At 52.4% G+C, this 25,701-nt stretch overlaps 8 protein-coding genes across 8 annotated transcripts; 3 read left to right on the top strand and 5 right to left on the bottom strand.

Moving 5' to 3' along the window:
- Positions 1-175: 175 nt before the first annotated feature.
- Positions 176-1,394, bottom strand: JN550_010450 (uncharacterized protein; the record flags this gene model as incomplete). The annotated part of the gene is made up of 4 exons (XM_049308706.1): positions 176-245; positions 313-1,072; positions 1,153-1,201; positions 1,269-1,394. The coding sequence occupies 4 exons, from the start codon at positions 1,392-1,394 to the stop codon at positions 176-178; spliced, it is 1,005 nt and encodes a 334-aa protein (XP_049167583.1).
- Positions 1,395-2,257: 863 nt separating this feature from the next.
- JN550_010449 (uncharacterized protein) lies at positions 2,258-3,542 on the top strand (the record flags this gene model as incomplete). The annotated part of the gene is made up of 2 exons (XM_049308705.1): positions 2,258-3,301; positions 3,363-3,542. The coding sequence occupies 2 exons, from the start codon at positions 2,258-2,260 to the stop codon at positions 3,540-3,542; spliced, it is 1,224 nt and encodes a 407-aa protein (XP_049167582.1).
- A 170-nt stretch (positions 3,543-3,712) lies between these two features.
- JN550_010448 (uncharacterized protein) lies at positions 3,713-4,300 on the bottom strand (the record flags this gene model as incomplete). The annotated part of the gene is made up of 1 exon (XM_049308704.1): positions 3,713-4,300. The coding sequence occupies one exon, from the start codon at positions 4,298-4,300 to the stop codon at positions 3,713-3,715; it is 588 nt and encodes a 195-aa protein (XP_049167581.1).
- Positions 4,301-5,338: 1,038 nt separating this feature from the next.
- On the bottom strand, positions 5,339-5,887 carry JN550_010447 (uncharacterized protein; the record flags this gene model as incomplete). The annotated part of the gene is made up of 1 exon (XM_049308703.1): positions 5,339-5,887. One exon carries the CDS (start codon positions 5,885-5,887, stop codon positions 5,339-5,341), a length of 549 nt encoding a protein of 182 aa, XP_049167580.1.
- A 2,646-nt stretch (positions 5,888-8,533) lies between these two features.
- On the bottom strand, positions 8,534-10,897 carry JN550_010446 (uncharacterized protein; the record flags this gene model as incomplete). The annotated part of the gene is made up of 2 exons (XM_049308702.1): positions 8,534-9,809; positions 9,867-10,897. 2 exons carry the CDS (start codon positions 10,895-10,897, stop codon positions 8,534-8,536), a joined length of 2,307 nt encoding a protein of 768 aa, XP_049167579.1.
- A 3,910-nt stretch (positions 10,898-14,807) lies between these two features.
- On the bottom strand, positions 14,808-15,335 carry JN550_010445 (uncharacterized protein; the record flags this gene model as incomplete). The annotated part of the gene is made up of 1 exon (XM_049308701.1): positions 14,808-15,335. The coding sequence occupies one exon, from the start codon at positions 15,333-15,335 to the stop codon at positions 14,808-14,810; it is 528 nt and encodes a 175-aa protein (XP_049167578.1).
- Positions 15,336-16,819: 1,484 nt separating this feature from the next.
- On the top strand, positions 16,820-18,567 carry JN550_010444 (uncharacterized protein; the record flags this gene model as incomplete). The annotated part of the gene is made up of 3 exons (XM_049308700.1): positions 16,820-16,991; positions 17,255-18,151; positions 18,317-18,567. 3 exons carry the CDS (start codon positions 16,820-16,822, stop codon positions 18,565-18,567), a joined length of 1,320 nt encoding a protein of 439 aa, XP_049167577.1.
- A 3,593-nt stretch (positions 18,568-22,160) lies between these two features.
- JN550_010443 (uncharacterized protein) lies at positions 22,161-24,809 on the top strand (the record flags this gene model as incomplete). The annotated part of the gene is made up of 4 exons (XM_049308697.1): positions 22,161-22,691; positions 23,021-23,542; positions 23,603-23,710; positions 23,763-24,809. 4 exons carry the CDS (start codon positions 22,161-22,163, stop codon positions 24,807-24,809), a joined length of 2,208 nt encoding a protein of 735 aa, XP_049167576.1.
- Positions 24,810-25,701: the final 892 nt, after the last annotated feature.

Raw genomic sequence — 25,701 nt, 5'->3', positions numbered from 1 at the left:
TTGCCCTTTTCCTCCAAGATAACATACATGGATCATGCCTCGCACCAAGCGCCTGCCAACTGACATGGTGCGGTGAACCCAATTTTTTTTTTTGCCGTGACTCCTTTTGAATGGCAACGCTTGCTGAGCGCTGAGAAAACCACCTTTTCCTCGACTTTGTATCTTACCGAGAAGGTTACTCGTCCTCCTTGTCCTTGAGTCTGGTGGACATGGCTATATCGTTTTGGGCATCCTTGACCAGGAAGCTAGAAACACCGGGTCAGCATTTCTACTATTCAGTGACGAAACCCCCCATTGCAGGCAATGACTCACCGGTACCATACGATGGTCGGCACAATAGTACCGAGGTGCCAGAGACTATGTGCATCCAGCGCGCCCCACAGCGGTGGGAAGTCCAGCAGCTCCAGACTCATGACCATCATAAGCCACGCGACGATGCAGCCGGGCCAGATGGCCCAAACCCGATGTGTCTCCCTGTATTTCCTCCAGCTGAAGTACGTCCACAGCGAGTTCTGAGTAAGCCCAACGATGACGTTTGCCGCCATGTTGTACGTGTAATCCCACTTCCAGGCCTTGAGGTAGATGACATGGCTGGCGTAGAGGCTGCAGCACAGGATGGTCCAGAGCCGCAGCACGCTGCGCCGCCGCGGCGTCGGCCTGTCGAGGCGGAAGACTATGATGGGGGTGTAGTACATGCCGTACAGGACGCCGGCGCCGGCGGCAAAGTAGTCCAGCTGCTCCGTGGCCGCAAAGTCGCGGACGTGGAAGATGGCGCTGAAGATCCAGGTGGTGATGCCGAAGTAGGCAAACATGAAGTAGTACGGGCGCAGCGGGTAGTTGGCCGGGACCGATGCGCGCAACTTGGCCAGCCCGTTCTGATGCGCTACCATGTTGCCCAGGCTAAAGAGCACGCTGAAGGGCTCCTGCATGCCGAGGACCCGGATGAAGGGCCACTTGCCGTGAAACTGGGTGATGTGCTCATTGCGCGCGACTCGTCTCGAGGTGATGATGTGTTGGCATGTGTAGTCGCACTCTTGCGGGCACGTCCAGAAGAGGAGGCGACGGTGCAAAGCTGTAGAGGGAAGGGGTCGGGTGTTAGTCGAGAGGCTCGAGGATAGAGCGCGGGGAGAACAGAGAGTTGGCCTCGCTTACGGATGTGTGTCGGGTTGTTCTTCGGGTCGCAATTCTCCCTGGCGCAAAGCTGCAATGTGAGGATCAGTCAGGATTGCCCCTTTGCCTGCTACTCATCTGAAGGGCACGGCACCTACATCAACGCATTCTCGAAACTCGGGCAGTCGGTCGCCCAGAGAGGCCTCTGCGGCGCCCAGCAGCAGACAGCCCACGAGGAACGCCAACAGGAAGGACGATGCCCTCGTACGCAGGATCCCCATCATCGTGGCCGCATGGAATTGGGATGAAGCTGGCGAAAAGCGCAGGCAGAAGTCACGGCATGGAGGCACAGGTGGTGGAAATGCTGGTCACGCCGCATAACTCTGGAGCTCAGCTAGACACGCCGGCGTTTTGTGATTGGCCTAGGATCCACGTCATAAGCAATGTCGCAGTCTTGCAAGACCCCGAAGGCCCCCCTTGCACATTGCACAATTTCATATTACGATAGACTGGCAAACTGGCAGTCGGGAGGAGTAGCTATTATGGGGCGCCGGTTTTCTATTATTACGCTGACCTGTCCTGATCGAGTTTTTTTTTCCTTTCTGTTTGGGCTCCTGACTTCGCCCGAGGTAACGTAGCCCTGGATCTACTTTTATGCTCCGTCGCGACCGCTCTCGCCTCTTTGCGCGAGGTAGGTACACGCGACACCGCGCCGGTCCGAAATGGAACCCAGTTTAGTGGCCCCATGGGGTGCATTCAAACAATTCACCTTGCAAGCAAAGCCCCTATTCCTAACTGGGCCTACACATACACGGAGACGCTCGCTCCGTGACCTTGCATCCTGCGCGCCGCAATTGCTGAGCCTCATCGTTCGCATGGCAGACAGACGTCCGACCAAACCCACATAGAGGCTCTCCGCGTGCGGAGTACGTGCTACATTGGGCTTGCCCAGGTGTAGATCCTGTGTTTGATTGGTATATACAAGTAGTAACCAGCCGGACCATGATATAATTGTGTCTAAGGTATGATCGCCTATAAAGATCAAGTTGGTAGCTCTCCAGCCAAACTGCAATTCCGTTCTCTTCGTCCTCTTTCACGTCTCCAGACGCTGTAGTTCCATGACTGCGGGAAAGTTGTCCTTATAGCCATGATCAAGTTACTTTATGCCTCTGTAGCATTATCCGGCGTGCTAGCAGCCGCACAATACCCTACGGTGCTTTCGCCGGTCACTCGGGAGGGTTCAACTTTACTGGTCGACGGCAAACGGTGGAAGGCAGTTGGCCCCAACATCTACTGGCTCGGTCTTGACGAAAATGTGGTACCCCCGGATGGGGAACCTTACGATGCCGCAACCAAGTCTAGCTATCCCACCAAAGGCCGGATTACAGATGCTCTGGCAACCGTGCAAGCTTTGGGCGGGACTATGATCCGCTCCCATACTCTCGGCACCAACCTGGGCAATCCATTGACCGTGATGCCAGAATTGGGCGTCATCAACGAGGCAGCCTTTGAAGCTATTGACTGGGCTGTCTATCAAGCGGGTCTCTACGGGATTAGATACATGGTCCCGCTCACGGATAACTGGGACTATTACCACGGCGGAAAATACAACTTCCTCCGCTGGTTCGGATATAATCTCACACAGGCCAATGACAGCCAAAATCCGGAGATGCAGCAGTTCTACACGAACCAGACCATAGTTGCCGCGTTCAAGAACTACATCGAGAAACTGGTGACGCATAGAAACCAGTACAACAACCTGACCTATGCCGAGGACCCAACCATCTTTGCTTTTGAGACTGGCAACGAACTCCAGGGCCCCCGCAACCGCGACATGGACTGCCCAGCTGACTGGGTGCGTGACATCACTAGCTTCATCAAGAACCTTGCTCCCAACAAACTCATTGTCGATGGCACGTACGGCGTGAACCGGACACACTTCGACATTCAAGACATCGACATCTTTTCGAACCACTACTATCCCGTGAACACCACCAAGCTGCAGCTTGATCTCGAAACTGTGGAGGGTGCCGACAGGGCCTACTTCGCCGGCGAGTACAGCTGGGTCGGCCCTGACGATTCAAGTGGTCCTATGAACCTCGTGTCTTTCTTTGATATCATCCAGAACAGCTCAGTGGCTGCAGGCGACGCATTCTGGAGTCTCTTTGGGCGTAACCTGCCGGACTGCAATGTAAGTGACCGCATTACTACCGTGTCTTGACACGAAGGACAGTTCTAATTATCTTGGCTAGACATTCGTGGATCATTCAGATGGCTTCACGCTGCAATACAATAACCCAACCAATTCTGAGTACACGAACAGCCGCATCCAGCTGATAAGGAAGCATTTTGTTGCGATGAGCCAGGGGAAGGAGATTCCAGCCAATGAAACTCTCCCAGCCGTCCCGTGCCCAGCACCAGCACTCTCCTAGTCAGCTATGAGTGCGTATAAACTATGGTACAGTTCATATATCCTGTTCACGAGTTCTGGTATCGAATGTAATTTTTGGGTCTGTTGATCGACTCTAGTCTCTACCATTGCCTTCTAGTTTACAGTAAGTACATTACAACTCGAGTAGGCAAAAAAGATTTCTTCATCGATTCACTCTCCCACGACCCATTTCTCCGCCCACACTGTTCCATCTCCATATTCTGGATCCTCAGCCCAAAGCTTCAAGCATCCCGATCCCTCGTCTACCTTCCATGTGGACGGATAGCCGGCCGCGCGCCGTGAGGCTGGTCTCCCTTCTTCGTCGGCCTCATCAAGCATACACTCATAAGTTTTTTGAAATGCTTCCATCACTTCGAAGTTGGCGCTTGTAACAGTTCCGAACACGCCCAGGACAAGAAACTCGTGTTCTTCGCTGAAGATTCCCTGCCCATGCTCCCGGCTCCTGAGAACGAGGAAAACGTGGCGAGCCGCAGAGGCAGCGGTCAAGGCTGGGTCGATGGTCTGCCCGGTCTTGATGAGGCAGTCGTCTAGTCTTTGAAGCAGGGCGCTGGGAACAATGTCTTTCAACGTCTCATGATGTTTTATATACGTTTCGTAAACTCCAGGAGCTGGGCAGTTCTCTGATGAAGGAGCATCTGCTTCAAAGCGGTGTCGTTTGAGATCTGGCGAATCAGTCTCACTGTGTTCTTCGTGCTTTCGAGTGCTGGGAATTGATACGGTTTCTGTGTACGACGCCATGGCGATCTCTGTGCTGATGGAAGAGGAAGAGAATTCTTGTCATGAGAGATCGGTTTAGGATACGTCATGCCAGAGGCAGGAGTATATGAGATAAGAACAGCCTCTGCCGATCTTTGCCCAAAAAGGTAATATATCAATATTCACGCGATCTCGCGACGGCGATCAGGACTTGACGTCAGAGCTCGGGATCCATGTCTTACTTATTCAATACTACTACCAGCTGTGCTTACCAGGATGCGTATTTGGGCGACGAAGGCAATGAAGAACCCTATCGAAACGGCATTCTTACCATGTCATTACGAAAACCCGGGAAGCATCGGCTTTAATGATAGTGTACGCGCTTGCATCTTCTCAGACTGGGACTAGATAGTTCGGTACCCTACAATTGGTCCATCAAGGTTCAAATGTAGGACTTGTCTCGCCTCTCGATCGATCTATCTCGGGCTTGTCCGAGCTCATGACTATGCCGTATTGCAAAAGCGGCCACCCGCCATCGCCGTCACGCTACAGACGCACCAGTGCCTTGATCTGGGGCGCCGACCAAAGCTGGACTGTCTGGTGGACGTTGACCACTGAAAATATAGGTTCCTAAGAGAGTGAGTGCATTGCAAGTGAACTCTTTTGTCGTCTTGAGAAAAAGTATGGATTTCTCTTTTCTTCTATAATTTCCCAAATTACTTTCGATGGTTGAATGGCACCTGTCATGTTTGATATTTTCCTCTCCTAGTACAGACTTTGATGCAACACTGGTGCCATAGTATGACTGTCATCAGTTGCAACCATAGATGGAAGGGTCAAACATGGAGACTGGATTTAGCCTTTGTCCTAAACATGAACAGAGTTTAGTTGCCATATCACGGTATCACAACGCTGGTACCAAGTTTACGCGGTGTGCTTCATATCTGGGTCATATGTAAATGCTCTGGGATTGAGTACTCTGTAACTTGCAGCCATAGGTTAGGCTCTCGCCAGAAATTATCGTTGCTACGGAACGCCTGATGCTTCCTGCCATAACGTGAGCCCAATGAAGCTCACAGCTCAATCCTCAATAGATCGTCTTTCCACCCAGGCATCCTTGACTGATTCTCTGAATAAAGAAGTTCTCTGCGTCACTCGCAAGTGTAAGAGTCCGCCTTCGTCAATGAACCAAGTGTCGTCACCTTCCAAGCCGGATCCAGCCTTAATCTCATCGTTGTGCTCTGTGGCCCACTCCTTCGTAGTTCTTGGCAGTCCCCTACAGAAAGGTTCTTTGATCGCCTCGCGGATAATTTCCACTGCCTTCAAGTTCGCACTGAGAATCGTAGAGTAGATGCCCACCACATTCTTTGAGCTCGGTACTTTCTTCAGGCCCTGGCAACCTTCAACGGACCCATCTTCTTGGAAAACGAGAAAGACAGGCTGGTTCTCCTGCATCTCCTCAGCTTGCACCTTCCTTGCGTCTAGGGCAACAATCATCGAGAGCGGGAGCATGAAATCTTCACCCTTTTGTACGCAGCTGAGCACGTACTCCGCGTACGACTTGGGTTTGGTCTCGATGTTGGGCATGAGCTCATCAGAATCCCTCTGACGGGGGTCGCTGTCGGCCATGGTGTTCGTAAAAGTTCAGGCCGTGGAGGTATTCTGGAAGTGGTCTCAAGTAGTGGTGCTGGGAGAGAGTGTCTATCGTCAGGCCACAAATGAGGCGAGTGTTAAAATGTGAAAGGCGGATTGGGTCAGCTACCTGCTCACCTGGGTCGGGTTTGGCGAAACAAAAGCGTTCTGCAATTGACCTCGATATTTACGGCAAGCAATAGATCAAGCGCACTAGTGACATTACTTCGGTCGAATGAAGACCCAAGAACAATGTGATGTCAACAATCCTTATGGGGCCTGGCGAAAATCCAGTGGTAGCAGCACGACGTGATTCCATGTCGTGCAGCTGACCCGGAAGCTACAAGCAAACGAGAACTACCCCATCTGCATTATCAAGGTGGGATATTCCTCTAGACGTAGCATCAAGTTGGGGGCGCCCAGAGCATATTTCACCCTCTGCCAGGAGTTGGGGTAGAGTTTTTTTTTACAGAACCATGGCCGTGCTGGGCTACGGCACATACTCGCAAGTAATGCTTAAACAAATCTAGTGGTTACTACCTCAAGACCTCGGTACAAGATGCCTTTGGCCAAGTCATCTGCATCGAGAGATGGTGCCCATCACGTCCGTGTCCAAACATGGCGTGAACCAATGCTACGAGAACATAATACATGAACGAGCCAGCAACCTAATCTTCCAAGACCTGCCTTACGATCCGAAAAAACTTGTAGCCCATAATTCCGAGCAGCGAGCGCTGTCGACGGACCAACAGTCGTCGTCTGTACCTCCGCTTACAGATTGGGGGATTTGTACATCATTTGACGATTCTCCTGTCAACCATCGGGCACAAAAATCATTCCCGCACAGGAGATGGTTTCCAGATGTGTTGCCCGGGAGTTTCGTCATCGCAACATTGACGGTGTGAGAGTCTCGAAGACACCCAGACCTTGAGCTACGGTGTCTTCCACGAGTTCACCACGATCATCTCACTCGCCATTAGGGTTACACCAAACATAGTAGATGACCATCGAGTTCACCATCGGCATGAGCACGTTCAACGGCTTGGTAGATCCAGGGTGCCCTGTCTTCAAACATGAAGTCTCGCACGGGCTAGTGCCTGATCGTCCGCTCACTTGAGCGCTACCGTGGCCGGGGCCATGGCCCTCGTGATTGTGTGGAGAGAAATATGGCATGAAGAAGAGTGTAGCAGTATGTGAATGTAGCTCTGAAACGGCGAGTGACGTTGGTAGATGAGGGCGTCGGTAATACAGCATGGGAATTCCTAGGCGAGTTGTCTCTTATCACAAACATGGGAGGCACAAAAGAAAGAAGACACCGCACTGGAGATATGGTTTATTCATCTAAATAGAACGATGACCCTTGTTGCGCGAGGATGTACACCCCTGGGCATTGAACCGATGTCAAGCCTCTGTTACCTACCGTGCCCTGATCACGTTCAACATCGCTGTATAGATACCCTACTGGAACAAGTTAGCACAATGTTCCACATGACAAGTCCATGAGAAAAAGTGATCCAGTCTCTTGAATATCAGAAACCAAAGTTATAAGCACGACCAGATCCCCACCTCACACGCCGGCCGCCGCCGCCAGCCACCGCGACGAGAGAGCCAGGCAGCATATGACGATATTGCACAAGCCTCCGGCGCGGGGCCAGACGGCGGAAGCAAACGGCGGCTCGGCCAAAGGGTTTTCGAGGCCCGGGGATGGTCACTCATACGGCTCTTCCTATGTGAAAGATGGTTTGAGAGTGACGACGCGTTACGCGTGTCGAATGGTCATCATGAAGAGAGGGAGACGGGGAGAACGAGCGCTTTCGTTCGACGGGGTCGGTAACAGCGGGGAGAGAACTCACCATACGTGGCTATTGCTGGCTGTTTTCGGGCCGAGGCCTTTCCATTGCGCATAGTCAAGCGGGTGACCGATCACAAGAGAAAGCAATGTGCCAGGCGAAACGTGATGAAAGAAAAACAGAGCTTGTGGGTGTTTAGTGGTACTGCTTGAACTGGGAGTTGACTCGCAGGAAATTTTCGAAGTAGTGGGGATTGCCTAAGCCTGGTCCATGGCTTATTTGCCAGCTGGTGATGGGCGAGCAGCTGGCGGCAGCCCCCGGGCTCCACAGCCATCAGAGACGACCTACGGAAACGCAACTGGCAACCCGGCAAGATGCAAGCATACAATTACCATTGCACAATTCATCTACAGACACATTCTCACATTGCACTGAACAGTTCCTTTGCTTTGGTCATATCTCGCCATTTATCATTGAAGAGAGATGTTCTCAAATGTGAGGACTAAAAATTTGATGAAGAATCCCCCTTTCCAAGTCTCCACTTCATTTTCGTTGCTCATCTGAAAACGCATGGGAACAGACACAAGCAGCCTTCGTTCACAGAAAAGACAGAGCCGGAAAGCCATCTCAAGCTAAAGCACCCAACTTAGTCCTCCTTCAAAATTGTACATGATTGACCACAGCTCTGTTGTGGCCCGTTTTGCCGTTCAAGGCCCGCTCGTCAACGGTTAATGCAGTCTGAATTGCTTCTGTCATTTGTCTTATCGTCTCATCGTAAAGTAGATTATTCCGCGCCTTAATCAGCGGGCGTGCACTGCTCTGGTATTCTCATCTGGGAGTAACAGCTCCTCTATCACTGTTGGTGGCTGTAGTTGTTGAACTCGGCTCCAGTCCAGTCCATAACCTGGCTGTAGTCGATGTTGAAATCCTGTGACGACGGCTGAGTGAAGCCGCCAGCCGCACTGGGTGGGCTGAGGAACAGGCTGTTGTCGAACTCGGCCGCTTTGCTTGTCGGAGGAAACAAGAGGAAGTCATTTCCGAGCTGGTCGTTGTGAGCAAACTCGTCAAATCCCTCATCCACCATCGAAGCCGGTGTGTACAACATTGTGTTGCCATGACCGCCGGGGGAGATGTGTGGAGCTGACTGGGCCATAGGTGCAGGACACATGTCAGCGCTGAAGTTGGTAAAAACCTCCGGCACACTCTTGTTGTAGACCGAGTGGGTAGGCGTGGGCAACCGTGCATGGGCGCCATAGATGTCATCGAACTGGTTACCAATGTCGGGACTCATTTCACTGTAAGTGCTGTACTGTCCAGCATCGGTGGAGGGTGTGGCATTGTCGATTGGAGAGAAGTCCAACTGGATGTCATCATCGAAGGGGATATTGTCGAACAGAGACTCGTTGAACTCGGCAGTGGTCGGGTAGGTGGGGAACATGTTCAAGTTGTCCGAGTAGTTCATCAACTCCTCAGGAGGTGTCATGACCGAGTGGCTGTTGTCGCTGCTTGGTGTCGGCATGCTGGGGATCATTGGTGTAGGGTTGGTCGAGCTTCCGGCCTGGCTCTTGGCCTTGCCGCCTTTGCCGTTTGTCTTGGTGCGCACATAGGTCCAGCCGTGAGCCTTCTCCATGTGCTGCTTGCAGTTTGACTCGCGCTTGGACTTGTATGGGCAAGGCTTGAACAGACACTCATACATGGCCGGGGTAGTGGTGTGCTTGTCGTTGACGTGACGATCCATCTCCTTCTCAGTTGGCCAACCATACTCGTGGTATTTGCAGGTAGGCAGGGGGCACTTCCAAGGCCTAGAGTGAGTCTTCTCGTGCTTCGTCAGATCGCAGGGACGCTTGAACTCCTTGTTGCAGCCGGGTTCCTTGCATTTCTTAGGAGCAAGCTCAGCAGGTGAAGCGTTCTTCTTCCGGCGTGCCATGGATCGCATGATCTCTTCTTCATCCTCAAGCTGTTCACTCATAGAGCGCTTGAACCGGATGGGAGCCTTGGAATCCTCGTCGAAATCCTCGACCGGCTGGCCAGTGGCAATGGAGATGGCGGTGCCGTTCTTCTTGACACGGACCAGCTCAGCAGGTCGGCCGGTAGAAGCAAGGCCACCCATCAGCTTCACCTCATCGGTGCTGGAGGAAGAATTAGCATGGGCCATTAGATGGATCGCGAGTGGGTGTGTGACATACGGATCGACGTCCATATCGTCGAGCTCTTCACCAGCTTGCTGCCTCTCGCGGGAGGTTTGCATTTGTTGAGCGTGTTGGTGAATCTGTTCGATGAGGTCAATGAAATAGCCGTTGTTGTATGGCCGATCGTGAGGTCGAGTTTGTTCCCGGTCGCTCAGGTATTCGACGGTGGCTTGGATGCAGCGGATCGATGTCAGGCAGAAATCGAGGTACAATTCGGTGGTTTTGGCCCTCTCCTTCAAGCACAACTCCCGATAAGTAACTCCCCAAACGCCAGAATCTTTCAGAAGTTGACTCACCGGTGCCATAAAGATTAGCGTCTTTTCCAGGTCTCTGAGACAAATGATCTGGTTCTCCTTGATTCTCCTGGGGCAGTCCAGGATGATGGGCCGGAATTCTTTCAGCGACGGTTTGGCCAACAACGGCTTCAGCGTGTGTTCATTAATGCGGCTGAAAGCCCGGTCACTGAGAGGCAAAAGGTCCTCTGTCTTGATGGTGCTGGCAGATCGAGTGATGGCAGCAGCGTGGCCTGACGACTTGGACTGCTTCGCCGACCTGTGTGTCGAACCAATCGAGGACCCCAATCCACTGTCTGATTCGTGGTGCCTCGATGAACGACGAGGACGAGGGCGCAGGACGCGCCTCTCGGTGTCCATATCCATGGTTGATGGTTCCTCGGCCAGTTTATCGTCGACAACCATGTGGTCCAGGAAGCCCTGTGGGACAGGCAAGCTGTTGTCACGGAAAGACCGACGGGACGAGGTCTCGGACTTGGTGCCGGTCAGGATGTTATCGACGGTGCCAATGGCTAAGGCAACACGACGCCGATTGGCATCAATAACATCATCCAGGTTTGTCTGGGACCGACGAGGTAGCGACGGAACCTTGAAGGCAGGTGGACTGGACGGAGAAGTGGGAGAATGAAAGGTAGCTCCCTTCCTGAGGGTGAGGTTCGTCTTAAGGCTCAGACCATCTTTGGCATCAGAGCCGGAACGAGTCACCGGGGTTCTTCTGGGGTTAGAGAAGGACATGTTGTCTCCTCGGTGAAGAAGTAGGGTGGGGTGTAGACAAGTTTATGAATGGTAGCGATGGGAAGATACTGTGTCCAAGGACCGTATGGTTAGCACCGTTATGCTCCAAGGGTCTTAGCCAGGTTATGAGTCACAAGTCCTGCCACACACCGAAGCCAAAGATGATGGCCTCAGGTCTCCAGAATGATATCACGAATGCCAAACTGGCATTGGTCAATCTGTCGGGATAGCGGGGACAAGAGGGCAGAGCAGCTTAGGACAAAAGACAGGAATATGTCCTTACGTTCTGAGACAAACCAACGGGCAAGCAGAATCGGGTTCGCCAATCTTTGAGGTGACTCGGCTGCCGCGTTGCTGTCACGGATGATTGCAGTGCGCAGTGTCGAAGGCGGATGCGGCCGAGTTCGCGGTCCCCGATAGCACACAAAGAGGGCGCGAAGGCTGGAGTGCACGGCGAACAGGGACTGTGCAGATATATGAGGTGCCAGACGATGATCCAATGTCGTGCTGGTTGGATCAAGGGATGAATGGGTGGAAAGCGATGATGGAGGAGATATAGACTGATGAGAAGACAAACGGACGAGGTGGATCGCCGGGTTAAGTGGGCGCCTACCGCTGAAGTGCCGCAGAAATGTCGGCCTGAGACGATAAACAACTCAGGTCAAGGTTCATCGATTGTGGACGGGAAGGCAAAAGTTCCAACTGACTGGGCCCGAGGAGTAAGAGACCTGGGAGAGAACGAGGTGCCTACGAGATGGGATGTCGTCCTCTCAAGAAGCAGTCATCAATCGAATGCTGTTGCCTAGAGCCAGGACTGCGCCTCTTTTAGACGGCACCAAGTGCCAATGATAGCGTCCAGATAGAGTGCGGTACTGGGGATGTACTGGCGATAGGGTGGAGCCGACGGGGTGGGCTGTGAGTCTGTGACGAGAAGCGGCGGACTATGCACGGAGTTACAGTGGAAACCCGGACACACGATCCGCCTACCGCAGTGACACTGTCGAAACCCGCCCGATTTTCCGACGAGCAGGAGAAGGAGGACTGGAGACTCGTACGGGAAAACAAAGGGAAGAGCGAAACTCTACTGCGCGGTAGCGAGCTGGTGGAAGGCCGATGGGAATTGGAGTTCTGGTGTGGATGGGGAGCGTGGGAGGGGATCGGAGTTCATCTCAGTTGGTTTGTGTTGGTGTCCCATTAGTTACTGTGTAAAGCTGCGCCGCTTCCTTTGAGCACAGAGGTTGAGAGGCAAGAAACACCGAGGACCCAAAGTTGTCTGATTGCTTTGCAGCTGCCAACTGCAGAGCCGAGACCCGACCCACGCCGCGCTTGACAGGCGATGGGCGATGGGCGATGGGCGATGGGCGATGGGCGATGGGCGACGGGCTCCAAACCACCTGCGCAGCGCTGGTCTTCGCCTTGCAGGATTGGGGCACTATCTCGAGTACTTCTGCGATACCTCGCGCTCTCCTAGCATGGCGCGTTCCCCATTCCTGGAATCGCATCATTATGGGACTGAGGCACCAGGATTCAATGGACCCCTGTTGACTTGTGGACGAGCTGAACTTGGCGACTTTTTAGACGCCGTTTTCTTGCTGTCCATACAGCAGATGAGCACCACGTTCAACGGCCGGCGCGCTCCATGATGATATGCCCACCTCTGTTCTGCTCGTCGTCGCATCTGCGAAACATGCACGGCGCGCGCATCGATACCAAACGGTCGCGCGCGCAGAAACGCGTGGAAGAACATCGCAAGGGTTCCGTGATCACTTGAGCCATGTAAGATCGGCGTGGCGTTTGGCCGACCGCCAAGCTTTGCCCACAGGGCTCGTCAATTAATCAGCATCCATTGGAGTGGGCGGCCGAGCTCTCCGTCCGCGAACCTTCGTCGTCGCACGCACGGGGAATACCGCTAACGGGCCGGACATGGTCCTACACTAACTTACAGTGTGTGTCCTATCCCATAGGACATTGCTGTCCTGCATCTCCCGACGGCCACCGGAGAGTTTCAGGTCGAGGTGGGCAAGCACTCTGCATCTCGTGCTGCGCATCAATGAGATGCCAGCAAACAAACAGGTCCTTCTTGTACAGGAATGGCCCAGTTCATCAGCCTCAATCCAAACAAGTACAGCCTGCATTGTGCAGCACAAAGCCCCAGCCATATTGTACCATAGTAGTGCAATCCGAGCTGAGCCATCCAACACCTGATAATAAGGTCTCCAGTTCTGCCAATAGCGGCGGCGTGCTTGCTTGGTGGGTCTCGCAATTGGTCCAAAAGTCCCTTGCAGCAATTCATACCTGGAGGGCCCTTTGCTTGGATCGAGGGTGAATCTACTCCGTACATACAGTAGCACCACATTATCATATCATATCTTTTAGTGATGTGACGTCGCTGTCGATTCAAGAGGCCTCACGACGATGCAGATGTTCTCGACTGCCGAGATGCCTGCAGCGTGGGTTTCAGACCTTCTTGTCCATTGGCATCCTCGCTGTCAGCAATTGGCACGTCTGGGCTTGGGCTTTATTGGCCAGAACAAAAGGATGACCCTGACTGTCAGTCGATCCAAGCTGCAGGGCAAGCAGGGGGCGAACAACCTGACCACAGTCAAGTGCTCCAAACGGAATTCGCAGTAACTTACTGTTGCTGCTGTCAAGTTTTGGGCCACCATGATCATTACTTGTGGAAACACGCCAGAACCATCTTAAGCATTTTCCACTTGCATCGACCGCGCCGGCGCCACGAGCTCTCCCCACAATCAAGGCTAAATAGAGTGTGTGGGCCTTGAGGCTGCCCCCCCCCCTCCCCCTGTTGCCCAATCCACATCAACGAATAGGCTGCCAGTCCAGGACTCCCCTACCACCGGTTTGACTCACTCAGGCGAAGGGACTGGACGGCCAAATGTGGCCGGAGTTTGAGGAGTTCTGGTCATGCCCGTTCGAATGCCATGCCAATTGGCCATCTGTGCTCAACTCATCCCTCATTATCCCAGCTCTCCCCAGGTGGCCTTACAGTGCAGTGTACAAGTAACGTGGTTCATTGGAAGGATTCATGATATTCTGGTGCCTGAACTCATTAGGGAAAGACACGTATGCATGTCTCTAAGGGCCGCGTCAAATGGCGCACACCCTCTTGAGGGAACCCCACGCCAATTGCTACAAGGTCAGATCTGAAGGCCAGCCCTATGATCAGTTCAAGCTCTTTGGCCATTGGCGATGGCTTTTTGGCCAATCGGCTGTTAGAAAATCCAGGAGCCTTCGGTAGCTCCACGGCTGCTTCGAGTCGTTCACGATCGGTCCTTGAGATCCTTGACATTTCTCGGACTTCTGGCCTCAATTGACAATTCGGCTGCCTGAGACGCGCAATGCAGCTGTTTTAGCATCAGTTTCGACCCCATCCAGTCGACCCTTGCCTATCCACACATGAAGCTTACCTCATAACTCTATATCGTGTTGTTCCTGAATACTAGCTTAGTGCCCTACGGTGAAAAAGAGTCGCCGGTCATATTAGCTAGGCCAGGTTCACAAACCGAGCTCGGCTACGATATAATGCTGCCTGTGTCAAGTTCTCCCGTGCCAATCTACTAGTTTCTATTCCAGTCTCTATGTGCGTGTTTCGATCTACGAACCCCATTACCATTTCGCTACGTCATCTGCGGCCCACTGCCCTTTGGCAGTAGCCTAAATCACGTTGTCTCCTTGTGACAGCTTCCACCTTGGACTGCCAGCAGCAGTCTTCGTATCGTACATTGTAGGAACCAAGCCGTTTGGCAGAAGAGGTTGCATTCCTCCCGCGCCAATATGCTGTTCCAGTGTGTTCCGCGGCCATCCAGTGCACGGTGGTTGCGTTCTGTGCAGTTGAGACAAGGGCAGCCTTTGACTTACCGTGACTCAACCTGAGATTTGCAGTTGGACTCTATCTAGCCATGGGCCAGGACTGATACTGGTAGGTCTCATGGAGCGGCGAGACGGCTCGAGGCGAGACTGCGTGGTTCCTCCACCCTGGGGAGTCACCATCGGCGCTACCACACTCAGAAATGCCATTACTGTCCCGACGCACCGGCTGGACGACCTGGGCAATCTGGGCCATCTGGGGGAAGACGGGTTGGTGGTGCACTATTTGCGGCCTGTGGACGTTAGTCGCCTGCTGGACCTTGATAGGAGCTGGCTTGTGGGCCCGAGTAGACTTGACACGCTGGACCTCAGCGCTCATGGGCTCGGGAATCGACACGTATCCCATCTGGGGCTTCGTGACGTTGGTGTGCTTCACCGGCATGGCTGGCAAGTTCCTGACGGGGCGGGCCTGGCCTCCGGTCTGGGCGACCTGGGTTTGAGTACGCTGTGCTGGCCAGTTGTTGCCGTTGTTCTGTCGCTGCTGATGATAGGTGGTAGGCTGTTGTGGACGGCGGCTAGAATTGTGAGAGCGGAACTCGCTTCCAGGCATGTTAGTCAGTGCTTGTCCTAAGGACGGCTCAATAAAGGAGTCTCTGCTTTCCGTTGCACGACCCGCCCAGCCGTAGTGGTTAGCAGCGTGGGTCGCCTTTGCGCGAGCTTCCCTCTTCTCCCTTTCTCCTTTTGCTCTGCGTCTCAATTCTTCGCACTGTTTGCATGTCTTCTGGCTGTAGTGGCTTTGAGCGACAATCCCGTTACAACTACCTCCACCGAAGCAAGAGTAGAAGCATGACTCCTCGGACTGCCGCCTATGTTCGCAAGCCTCCACCTTTTTGACCGTGTGCCGGCAATGGGGAAAGTAATAAGTGCGTTCTAGGTATGTGTACGTTAGCTCATCTATGGCTCAGATATAAATGGCAATCAATGCAACTTACCAATACACATTATCCTGGGTGCTGATATGTCCTGCTGTAAATTTTGTGGGTTGTGTTTTTAGTTGTACGGAGCACTTTCAAAATCCCAATGTATCCTAAAGTAAATGCAATATGCCGAAGATGAGGGTTACTGTTCCAGACAGTATTGAAGTAGAAACAACTCTGCACAGCAGCTTTGACGAAGGTGTAGATGAGTAAACGAATGTGTTGTTCTGATTCAGGGGTTCTGATCTTGACTTCCACAAGTCACTGTCAGTGACTATTAATCTACACGAGACATCTTTGTTTCTCACATCAAAGGATGTGGCTATGCCTGTCATCGCTCTTTGTTCACAGGTAATTAACCTTTAAGACTGTGATGTGATAAGTCGAACAAGAGAGCGCCTGATAAAGAACTTCTTGTGGCTGTTGGAGACACAGATGCCACAATGACATTATAGACGTATCTAGGTTTTCGATCGATAACTCAAAGTTTCAGATAATTGTAGTGCGAGCATTTTGTCCCAAGTGATATCACATGAAACCCCGAGAGGGTCTGTATGCCCGTCGATGGGGATATTAATTCGTGGCGTGTAGGCTGTTGGATGGCAGCAAATAAGACCCGTCACGCTCAGACGTATGATATTCTGACAGCACGAGTTTGAAAAGGGGAAAATGACAACATGCAGAAACCTTTCATAGGTAATATTGTGTGCATGATACTGGACGCCATTAACACCATATTTCCCTCCAAAGAACGCACAGGGCAAAGAAGCGAGGTCAGCACAAGCGTGAGTAGGCGCCTAATATCGGCTACTCGACTGTTTCGATTTCATCTAGCTGAATCATGCGGAGCCTGTGACACATGGGACATAATATACTCCGAGACAAAGCCAGACTAATCTCTTTGCAGACGCTCGAGAGTGCTGGAACAAACATATAGTACCTTATATCATGCTTTGACCACAACTCAAAGAAATTAACAACGGGGCTGCTCATAGAAAACAAGCGGCTGTTAGGTTCTCCGCGACCATATCTACCCAGACATTGTTGCCAACCTGCCTACTGCAATGTGCGGAAACGCGAGCACCTTTGCACCAAGAAGTACTGACCTCCCGCTATCATGCTTAACATAGCCACAAACCTTGCCAACGGCGTCGCTGAGGTTCTCAGCAATGATCTGTTCCCTCTTGCTGCATTTACGGCCGCTGTTGCTATTGCCAACGAATATGAGGAGGAGCCCCAAATGCTCCCCAGAACCGGAGCCCGCGCTCAGTTTAGCCTGCCACCCAGAAGTAATTGTGGCAGAGCATCAAGACATGTATTCAGAATGCGAGAGCTGCAGGTACGAGAGCTGCAGATACGAGAAATGTTGAAAGCTCCCGAGACCTCAGAGATCGCAGAGCCCAGCCATGATGGTGAGGATGAAGATGATGGAAAATCCCAATCGGACGACAGCGATCGACCTGCTTCGTCTCAGTAAGAGCTAGCGTTAACGTCTGTAGAAATTCAAGCTCATCACCTTAATCTAGGCCAAGCTCAAGCTCATCGGGCTCAGACGAACCATCTGTTGACTTCGATCCAGAGTCTCCAAGAGAGCCATCACCAATACCTGGGTTTTATGACGACGAAGAAGAAATAGAAGACCTGGAGAAGCAATTATTCGGTCAAGAACACGGTCAACTCAACTCGACAGATCAGCCTTCAGACACAGAAGAGGAGATAGAAAAGTGGATTGAATCACAGGGAGAAATCGAAATCAATGACACATGCGAGAATGAGAACAATCCAAATGATGTAGAAGCAAGTTCGACTTGGAGCAACTCCACATCGTCAGACGAGAGTGATCTTTCAGCACATTCCAACCAAGATGATAAAGTGGACGCCTTTTCAACAGAGGGTCTGGAGCACCTTCGCAATATCAGGGTTTATCTGGGGCTTGAGCCCGACGAGACCCCACTTGCAGTCTTGTATAAGCTGGCGCGCTTCCGAGACCAGCTCTGGGAAGATCGGGGCGACAAAACGAAAGACGGGATCAGAAGTTCTTACTTCGGCGAAGAATACGAACCTCTACCGTTCAGCCGGCAGCATGAGATCATGCACGAGAGCTTCCTCGCTCAAGTGAATATCATTGACTGGGTCGGTGTTCTTTCGAATCACGCCCAAACTATCTCAGAGCAGGAGTTTGACATCATCGAGGATTTCCTCGCTATCATGTACGGTCAGCGGGAATGGACAGGCTCTGAATATCCGGAGAGAGAAGGCAGATCACGCCAAGAGATCGCTCAATGGCGAGAAAGATATTATCTTCACGGGGAGCGCGATCGATCGAAATTGAGATTCCCTGTAAGAAAATCGTTTGATGGCAAACCAGCGGAGTTACCTCCGGAAGCAGACTGGAACGACTTCACACAAATGGTGATGAGATTGCCCGACGAAGAACGCCACAATATGCGTGAGTAGATCCTAAAGCACCTATTCTATTACTGCTAGTTTCCTCTAATAAGCATCATCTCATTTCGGCGGAAAGTGACCCCTGGGAAATGGTGCCCTAAGAGTTTCTTAGGTTGGGGAAATGCTGCAATCATGATCTCGCGGAGTTGCTGATTTTTCATCCCAGTGTCTACGAAGGACGAAGCCATCAGGAAATCGGAGGTGAATATGAAACTCCAGCATGCCCTCGCTACCGGGCACTTCCTGGCCATCCAAGACGACATCCGCAAGGGTGTCGCGCTACTTCAGGCTCTGAACAGTCAAGTCAACGACAGTTTCTTCATTCTGGGGAAATCTATCGATTTTGTCATGCAGGAGCATGCGGATCTGATCCTGCCACAGACATTCCCTGACCGAGTCATCGAAATATCTGCCTAAACAGTAGCTACTACCCACATTACTTTTGGCCATCTTACTTTTTCGTGACCTTCACAGAAATTGAAGTGGAGACATGACTCGACTTCTTTTCGTACGGATACTTTAGGTATTATACAGTCACGACTGCACAGCTCAAGTACATGCTGGTACTATTTCACTGTAACCTCTCCCAAATTCGCTTGAGACAGGCTGAGCTTGTGAAACGAGAGAAGAATACCGTAGCAATAAAATTAAGAAAACAACTAAACCATATTAGCTCGTTTCCCGCAGACCCTTGCGATACTCGATGCACTGTTTTTTACGACCGTTATGCAGTTGGTAGTTCACAGTGGGCTTGGCCAACCAGGCTCAAGTGTGGGCACGTAATCCTTGTCTGGATGCAGCTTCGCCCAAGAATTATTCTGTTGGTCCTCGATTTTAATGATCATATCATATCTTGACTCGTGGGCTTGGTAATTATGACTTTTCATGTTTGCGGTGAAGTGTGATTATGCGCTGGGCCCGACACTCTGTGTCAGTCTTAGAAGGTGTCTACATGCTAAGGAGGCACCTTTCAGAAATTCCTCATGTACCATCTTGTATTATATCGTCCCAAAAGTTCTATGTAATTTGGTTTCGCGGTAAATAGCTTTTAAGTCGCACACAATGGCAGAGGAGAAGCCTGCAATCATTATCATCACAGGGGCGTGGCACCTCCCCGAGTCATGGGATTATGTCAAGACCAGGCTGGAAAGGCGGGATATGAGGTCCACGTTCCGGGAATGTTGACTGTCCGCGGCCCGGATTCGGTGACGCACACTTGGCGTGTGGAAATGGGAGTCGTTCACGACACGGCCATACCTATCGTTGACCGTGGCGGGCGCGTTGTTCTTGTCGGTCACTCGTATGGTGGCTGCGTAGCAACCATATCAACTCAATGCCAGACAGTCAAAGAGCGTACGGAACGAGGGCTGCCTGGTGGATTGGTTGCAGTAGTATATGTTTCTGCGTTCCCCATCTCAAAAAAGGGGAACTCAGCCATGTCGACTGCCGGAGTATACGGTTCTTGGGTCATGGCTGCGGAGCTTTTTAAGGGAGTAAGTCACTCTGCTGTTAGGTGTAGTAAACACGAAACAAAGCAAAGATTGCTGACATGAGTTTCTCCGAAGCAATGCTATTCCATCAATGTAAGACCGGAGATGCAATTATCCTACAACGATCTTCCGCCAGACGAGGCAAAATTCTGGGCCGAGAGGCTCTGTTACCACTCTCAGCGATCGTTGGAAGAGCTATTGCCCTTCTGCGCCAATGATATCTCCATTCTGATGATTTATCTGCTTTGCGAAGCTGAAATTAACGTGCCGATCCAGGCTCAGGACTGTATGGTCTCACAAATCCCTAAAATGAAAACAGAGCGCTGCATGGCAGGACACAGTCCTTTTCTGAGCCAGCCTGATCGCACAGTGGAGGTCGTTATAAAAGCCTCTCGGCAAGTACGTTAGACACGTAGCGAGTGCAGTCCACGAATACTGGGAACCTAGAAGCTGTCTCCTTGGAATATGAACACAAGAAATGGTAAATCGCAGCTCATGGCTACCTAAAGCACAACGACGATGATAAATATGGAGTAACTAATGGAAGTGTGTTTGTTTCTCTCATTGCTGGTCTCAACCATATAGCCCCCTATAAACCTGATTCAACATGACGCAACAAGCTATAGATTGTAGAAGGGCAGCGCCCTGGCAAGTGGTGAATAATGGCGTTACTACCAGACACCGACGTGGGCGTTGATCAATGCTGGTCCGCCTCTCATTTCCAAATTGAAGCTTTGGAGTCAGAGGTGCTGGCGGAGGCCACACATGGCCATTAGAGCGGGCTATCACATCACCAAGACAGACGAGTCCATAAATCAAAGAGTATATAGCTGAGCAAACGCTCATACGTCTCCGTAAAAGATTCGTACCGCCTTCAAGTTCAAACATTTAACTGGCCGCCGCAGCATGATTCCGGCCCCTTTAAAGCCATTGCTGATCGTAGCTACAGATGCTGCGCAGGCACTGGAGCTGATAAAGTAGTGAGTCTGGACCTCACCATTCTCATTCACTACGATGACTACTCCGTTTCCCTCTCCCTCTTGTCTAACTTTGGGGATAAGGTCGAACGAGGCGCTTGGCTGGATTGCGTGGTCTACCTCGATCGTGACGAGCAGTATCGCTTCATTGTGGAAGTTGTTGGAGCTTGAGAGGCTGTGTTAGTAATATATCACGAAAGAGGATTCTGTTTGACCTTCAGTAGTTGTATGAACCGAAAGCGATCTCATTAGCATCGTTTAACCATGGATGATTCGGCGACTCGTTTGAGTTCACCCAAAACCGTCTCTTTGGCAATGAACGTAACCTTGGCAATTGCCATCCGCTGGTGGAATAGGGCCTTACATCAGTGAGCATAAACCATTACCGGAGACTCAAATGATGCACCTTTCCCCGAGGGACCCTAGGTGGCTAAATGGCGACTTCCATATGGTCTACTAAACAGATATAGGACGAAACGTGTGCTAATGAATACAGTGATTCTACCAGGATTCATCAACAGAGCTGGCAGTTACATTGTACAATTTGTGCACCCTGGTGTGCTTTGCTCGCATCAAGACGGAAAGGAGGGTGGGTGGAATAATAGAGGCAGCATGGATGCTAATAAGATAACTGCTTATGCGGGGGACGTGGCCGGGGTTGTTAAGGAGAGCGGCGGCTGCAAAAGGATGCTCCGGGATTTATCATGTCATTTAAAGGTCATTAGTGTTAATAATTCGCGAGGGTCGCAGCTGCAAATCTTGATAGCCGAAGCCTGTGTAACGCGAGAGCAACAAGGTCCGAGGCGGGCGGCCAATACTGGGTGTCGCACGACCTCTACGGCCCCACTGTGATATTGCTGCATGCGAGCACGGATCAGAGCTCGCGGGTAATTTGCGACGAAGACACCTCGGGGGAAGGCCCCGGCTGCTGCTGTTGGGGACCAGGGGGCGAGCAGTGAATTTTCGCCTTTATTTTATTTTTTTCTCCTGCCCTGGACTGTAGAGCGCCAGGTCCGGGAGTACGTACGAATTACAAAGCGTCTCACACCAAAACGCGTTGGTAATGCAGGCCGAGCCGGCCAATGGCGGCCCGCAGAGTTATAAACTTGTGGAGCACTTATATATGTTCGGACCACCCTTGTCCTTCTTTTTAACAGGACGCTAAATGCAAGTTTTCACTACCTAAAAATGCGCTTTGCCCCCCCGATTTGTAGCTCCCTTCCCTGCCTTAACTCCTGCGCGCGCCGTCTCCCGTGTTTGCAGTTATCAGTCAATTGGCAACGTGCCCCCTCGTCCGGACTCACCAGAATCTGGTCCCTCGCCTCGCCTCTCTCCTTGGGCCGTGGCAGTCTAGAGAAGCCGAATGCCCAGTAATAGTGTACCTGTACCAGCAGTCAGTCTGAAGCCCACTTGAGACACAGCACAGCCAAAGTGTCCATCTGGGGGGCGCAATTGATCCCTTCCACTTGGCCCTGCTCTCAAACGGGAGCCGGTCGACTCCAACAAGGCCTGGGCCCGGTGTGGTGTATTGGTGGTGATGATGATGGCCACAGCTGCTGCGCAGCAGTCGCCTGTGCCCTCGCCGACGACAGTTCATCCTGCTCAAGCCAGCGGCGAATTCAGAGGCATTCCCAATGGCGTTAATGGACATGGCGCGCGTGAAGGATCCGGAGTCTCTCCACTTTCCCAACCACCACCGCCGCCGCCTCCGGCCCCGATGCCTGGGCCCGCACCTCCGGCATATTTGCAAGCATCACCGGACCTCGCCCAACAGCCCCAGGCTCCTCCCCAACATCAACCACAGCCTGCCCTGTTGAACAGGCAGCCGTCCATGCACCAAGGCAAAGTAGCTATAGTAGAGCCGCCCGGAGCGGGTGCACATCGGACTTCCAGCTTCTCCCAAAGCTTCGGGTCGCCAACCCGGGACCACCAACGCGAACTTCCCAAATTCAATGAAGACGTTTCCAGACTCACATTTGCGGTGCAGCAATCCGTGCCCGAGGCTGTTCGACGTGTCGTCCGGGACAACTGGGAGAAATCATTGTTAGGCACAGAATTCCACCAAGCCTTTGTGGTATGTTGTATTTATAATCCTTGCTTTATTTTTATGCGGTCTTTCCCCCCAGATCGTACGAAAACCTCCTTCGGCAGTGATATATCATCGGAGGAGGAACTTGACGGACGTCAAGGCTCGTGCCGTAACTTGAGTGCCGCGAGGCAGTCGCGTCGCGTATTTAATACAGTATCACCATATTGCAAGCACCTCCTCTACATCCTCTCTCTCCAACCGCAGTGTTTGCCCAATCAACCTTTTACGTGCCTGCGAGACTAGTATTCCGCATTGCGTTTGCATTACACCTGCCCATCCATGCGCGAACGCTCGCACGACTAACCCGAACATAGATGAACGCTGTTATTCATCACGCCAACGGTCTCATCATTCGTCGCGCAATTCGAGATTTCGGCCGCAAGATGGTATCAGAATCAAAGCAGGAGTTGATAGGGCACTTCATGGCAGAGGATCTCGATGATGTAGCCGACAGGATCTTGGACAAGGCGAGTGATCACTTCCTTGACAAGGCGCTCGACCGGCGCCTGGCTACCATCGACGCACGCTCGCTGATCAACGCGCTGGCGCGAGCTGAGCGTCTCGGATATGAGAATGACGATGTGGTGGATATGCGACCTGGCCCTCCTGCCGGAACAGAGCCCTTCCCCCCTTCATTGATGCCGGAAACGCAAGGTCAAGGCCAATACCATCATGTGAATCAAGCTCCAAGGCCGACGCCGGACGTGATACACCGGAGCCCAATCGCTCAAAATCAACCTCAGGCTCGGGCACAAGCACCACCTTATCAGTCGACACAACCCCTGCAGTGTACTCAGTGTTGGCGGAAATTCCTGTCGGTGACGCCATATGAATATGTAAGCATGCTACCAATCGCATGTATCCCATATGACCTTTTGTTGACTGGGATAATATAGCACGTCAAGAAACAGCTGTGTACAAAGGCTCCACCAAGTCAGGCAGGGTTTCCCTTCTCCTGCGAGCACTGCGGTGCCGGGTTCGTCACCAATGTTGGCCAACAATACGTGAGTAGCTATTTTTGCCCATCCACTCAGGATTATATTGACATATCAGTAGCATCACGCCAACAAGGTATGCGGAGATCATGGAACTGCCCCTGCAACTCCAAGGGGTATGCCCACGACTCCCTCGCCCGCCCTTGAATCAAGCGCCAATAGTCCCGCTGCACCTCCGCCAGGCCCTTCACAAACCCCACAGGGTCCGACAGTAAGCGCCTGGCGAGCTGCGAACTACGCGCCTTCGCCATCGGCTGCTCAGACGCCGCAATATGAATACACGCCGTCAAGCGCTTCCAGAGGAGGACCGCCGCCATCTACCCCCTCGGGTGCTGACCCGTATGCTCACCTAACGCCCCAGACAAGGGAGCGGATGGACGAGGATCTTCGCCGAGCGGAGGAAACATATGCGCCTCGCTTCAGGGAGGCGGAAGCCATTCAAGACCCCAACGAGCGCAAGCTGAAGATCGAAGCCGTGCAGAACAGTTTCAGCACCAAGCAAAGCATCATCCGCAAGAAGTATGGTGTCCGCCTGCGACAACGCCGTACGAGGGCGGAAATCGAGGCCGAGCGCATGCGTATGCATGGCAGGACCGACACCCCCGCTAGTAAGCGCCAGCGAACGGATGATGGGCATGGTGGCACCCCAACATATATTAGCAGCACCCAGCAACCTCCCAGCTCCATGCCAGTTGCGCCCGAACCTTCGCCGAGCAAGCATCTGTCGGTAGCGGAGATGAACTCGTCGGGCCTGGGAGGGGCCAGTGCCACAGCAGCCATGATGGATCCCACGGTGCCGGGCTCGCAGCAGGCTTCTCCGCCACCCAGTCAAGGTCGAAGCCTCTCTTCGATGCAGAGAAATGGATACCGCATCAGCACCCATACGCCGCGGCAGTCTGTCTCGGTACAACAGTCACCGCAACCTCACGAGGTTGAACCCGTGTCGGCTGGATCGAGATCAAGTGCCACGGTTGAGCCGCCGCCAGTACCGGAGCCCAGCGGTCCCACAGCGGCGCCTATTGTTGTGGACGACGACAGCCCATCGTCGGACTCGGACCCGGATGAGGAGATTCCGGCCACTGTGCCGCCCAACCGACGAGCGAGCTGAACTCGTTAAGAGACAACTGTTGACATTGAGCTAGGCACAGATCACCTAGCAGGAAAGACCGGAGCGGGGGGATATTTTATTTTATGGGCATTATTCAACACCTTGGACGATCAAGGCGTTATGTGCTTGCTTGAGGAATACCTACTTTGCGGTGTATTTAAGAGTACGAGCGGTCGAGGACCGCTCTACGGCGGCGGCGCACCTGAGAGATACCCCTGAATATTGTGTACTTTCTTGACGGCCGGCCGGCTACCCTTGGCCGAAATGGATTCTTCAGCCTATCAGTCTAGCATGTGTTGACCGCAATCAGATATGAGGGGATTTTACTTGACCAACTTGCCATGGTATTACAAAAGGCTGTGGCTCACAAGGGGTCTGGGACTTGCTAGCCATTACAGAGTCACAATGAGCCGCAGCGCATTTTACAAGGGCGAAATGAATTAATCAGCTTGTGGTGACGTGAAATCAGATGGCTTATCTTGTGACAACGGACACGCCCCGATCCACTAACACACATGGCTGATGTTGAAGATGGCACGATTCGCAGCGGGTGGCTACAACGGGTACTGTAGCTACGGTTATGGATGATAGGGGCAGAGCACCCCAGGCCAGACGGGGAAAATAGAAGCGCTTTTGAGTTGGGCGCTTGGGAAAAAAAGGAGGGGCACACTAGACGGACACTGTGGCATTCATTGTACTGCAACTTATGCATCTATAGGATGCCGATAAGAAAAGACGGGTCCGAACGGCGCACTGGAGATAAGGAGCCAGGGGAGCAAAGTGCGGGGACCCAGCGTGGAAAAACACGGATAAGTGCATCTGTCCGGGCTGGGGAACTCTGCATGCATCTATCCGCGTCTCAGCCCCGCGCACAGAATTTCGCCCAAGTGGC

This window comes from Neoarthrinium moseri (genome assembly GCF_022829205.1).
Source record: "Neoarthrinium moseri strain CBS 164.80 chromosome Unknown scaffold54_Wmoseri_CBS_16480, whole genome shotgun sequence".
Classification (NCBI taxonomy): domain Eukaryota; kingdom Fungi; phylum Ascomycota; class Sordariomycetes; order Amphisphaeriales; family Apiosporaceae; genus Neoarthrinium; species Neoarthrinium moseri.
The sequence above is the reverse complement of the archived record's forward strand: the minus strand, read 5'-3'. Positions and strand labels throughout refer to the sequence as shown.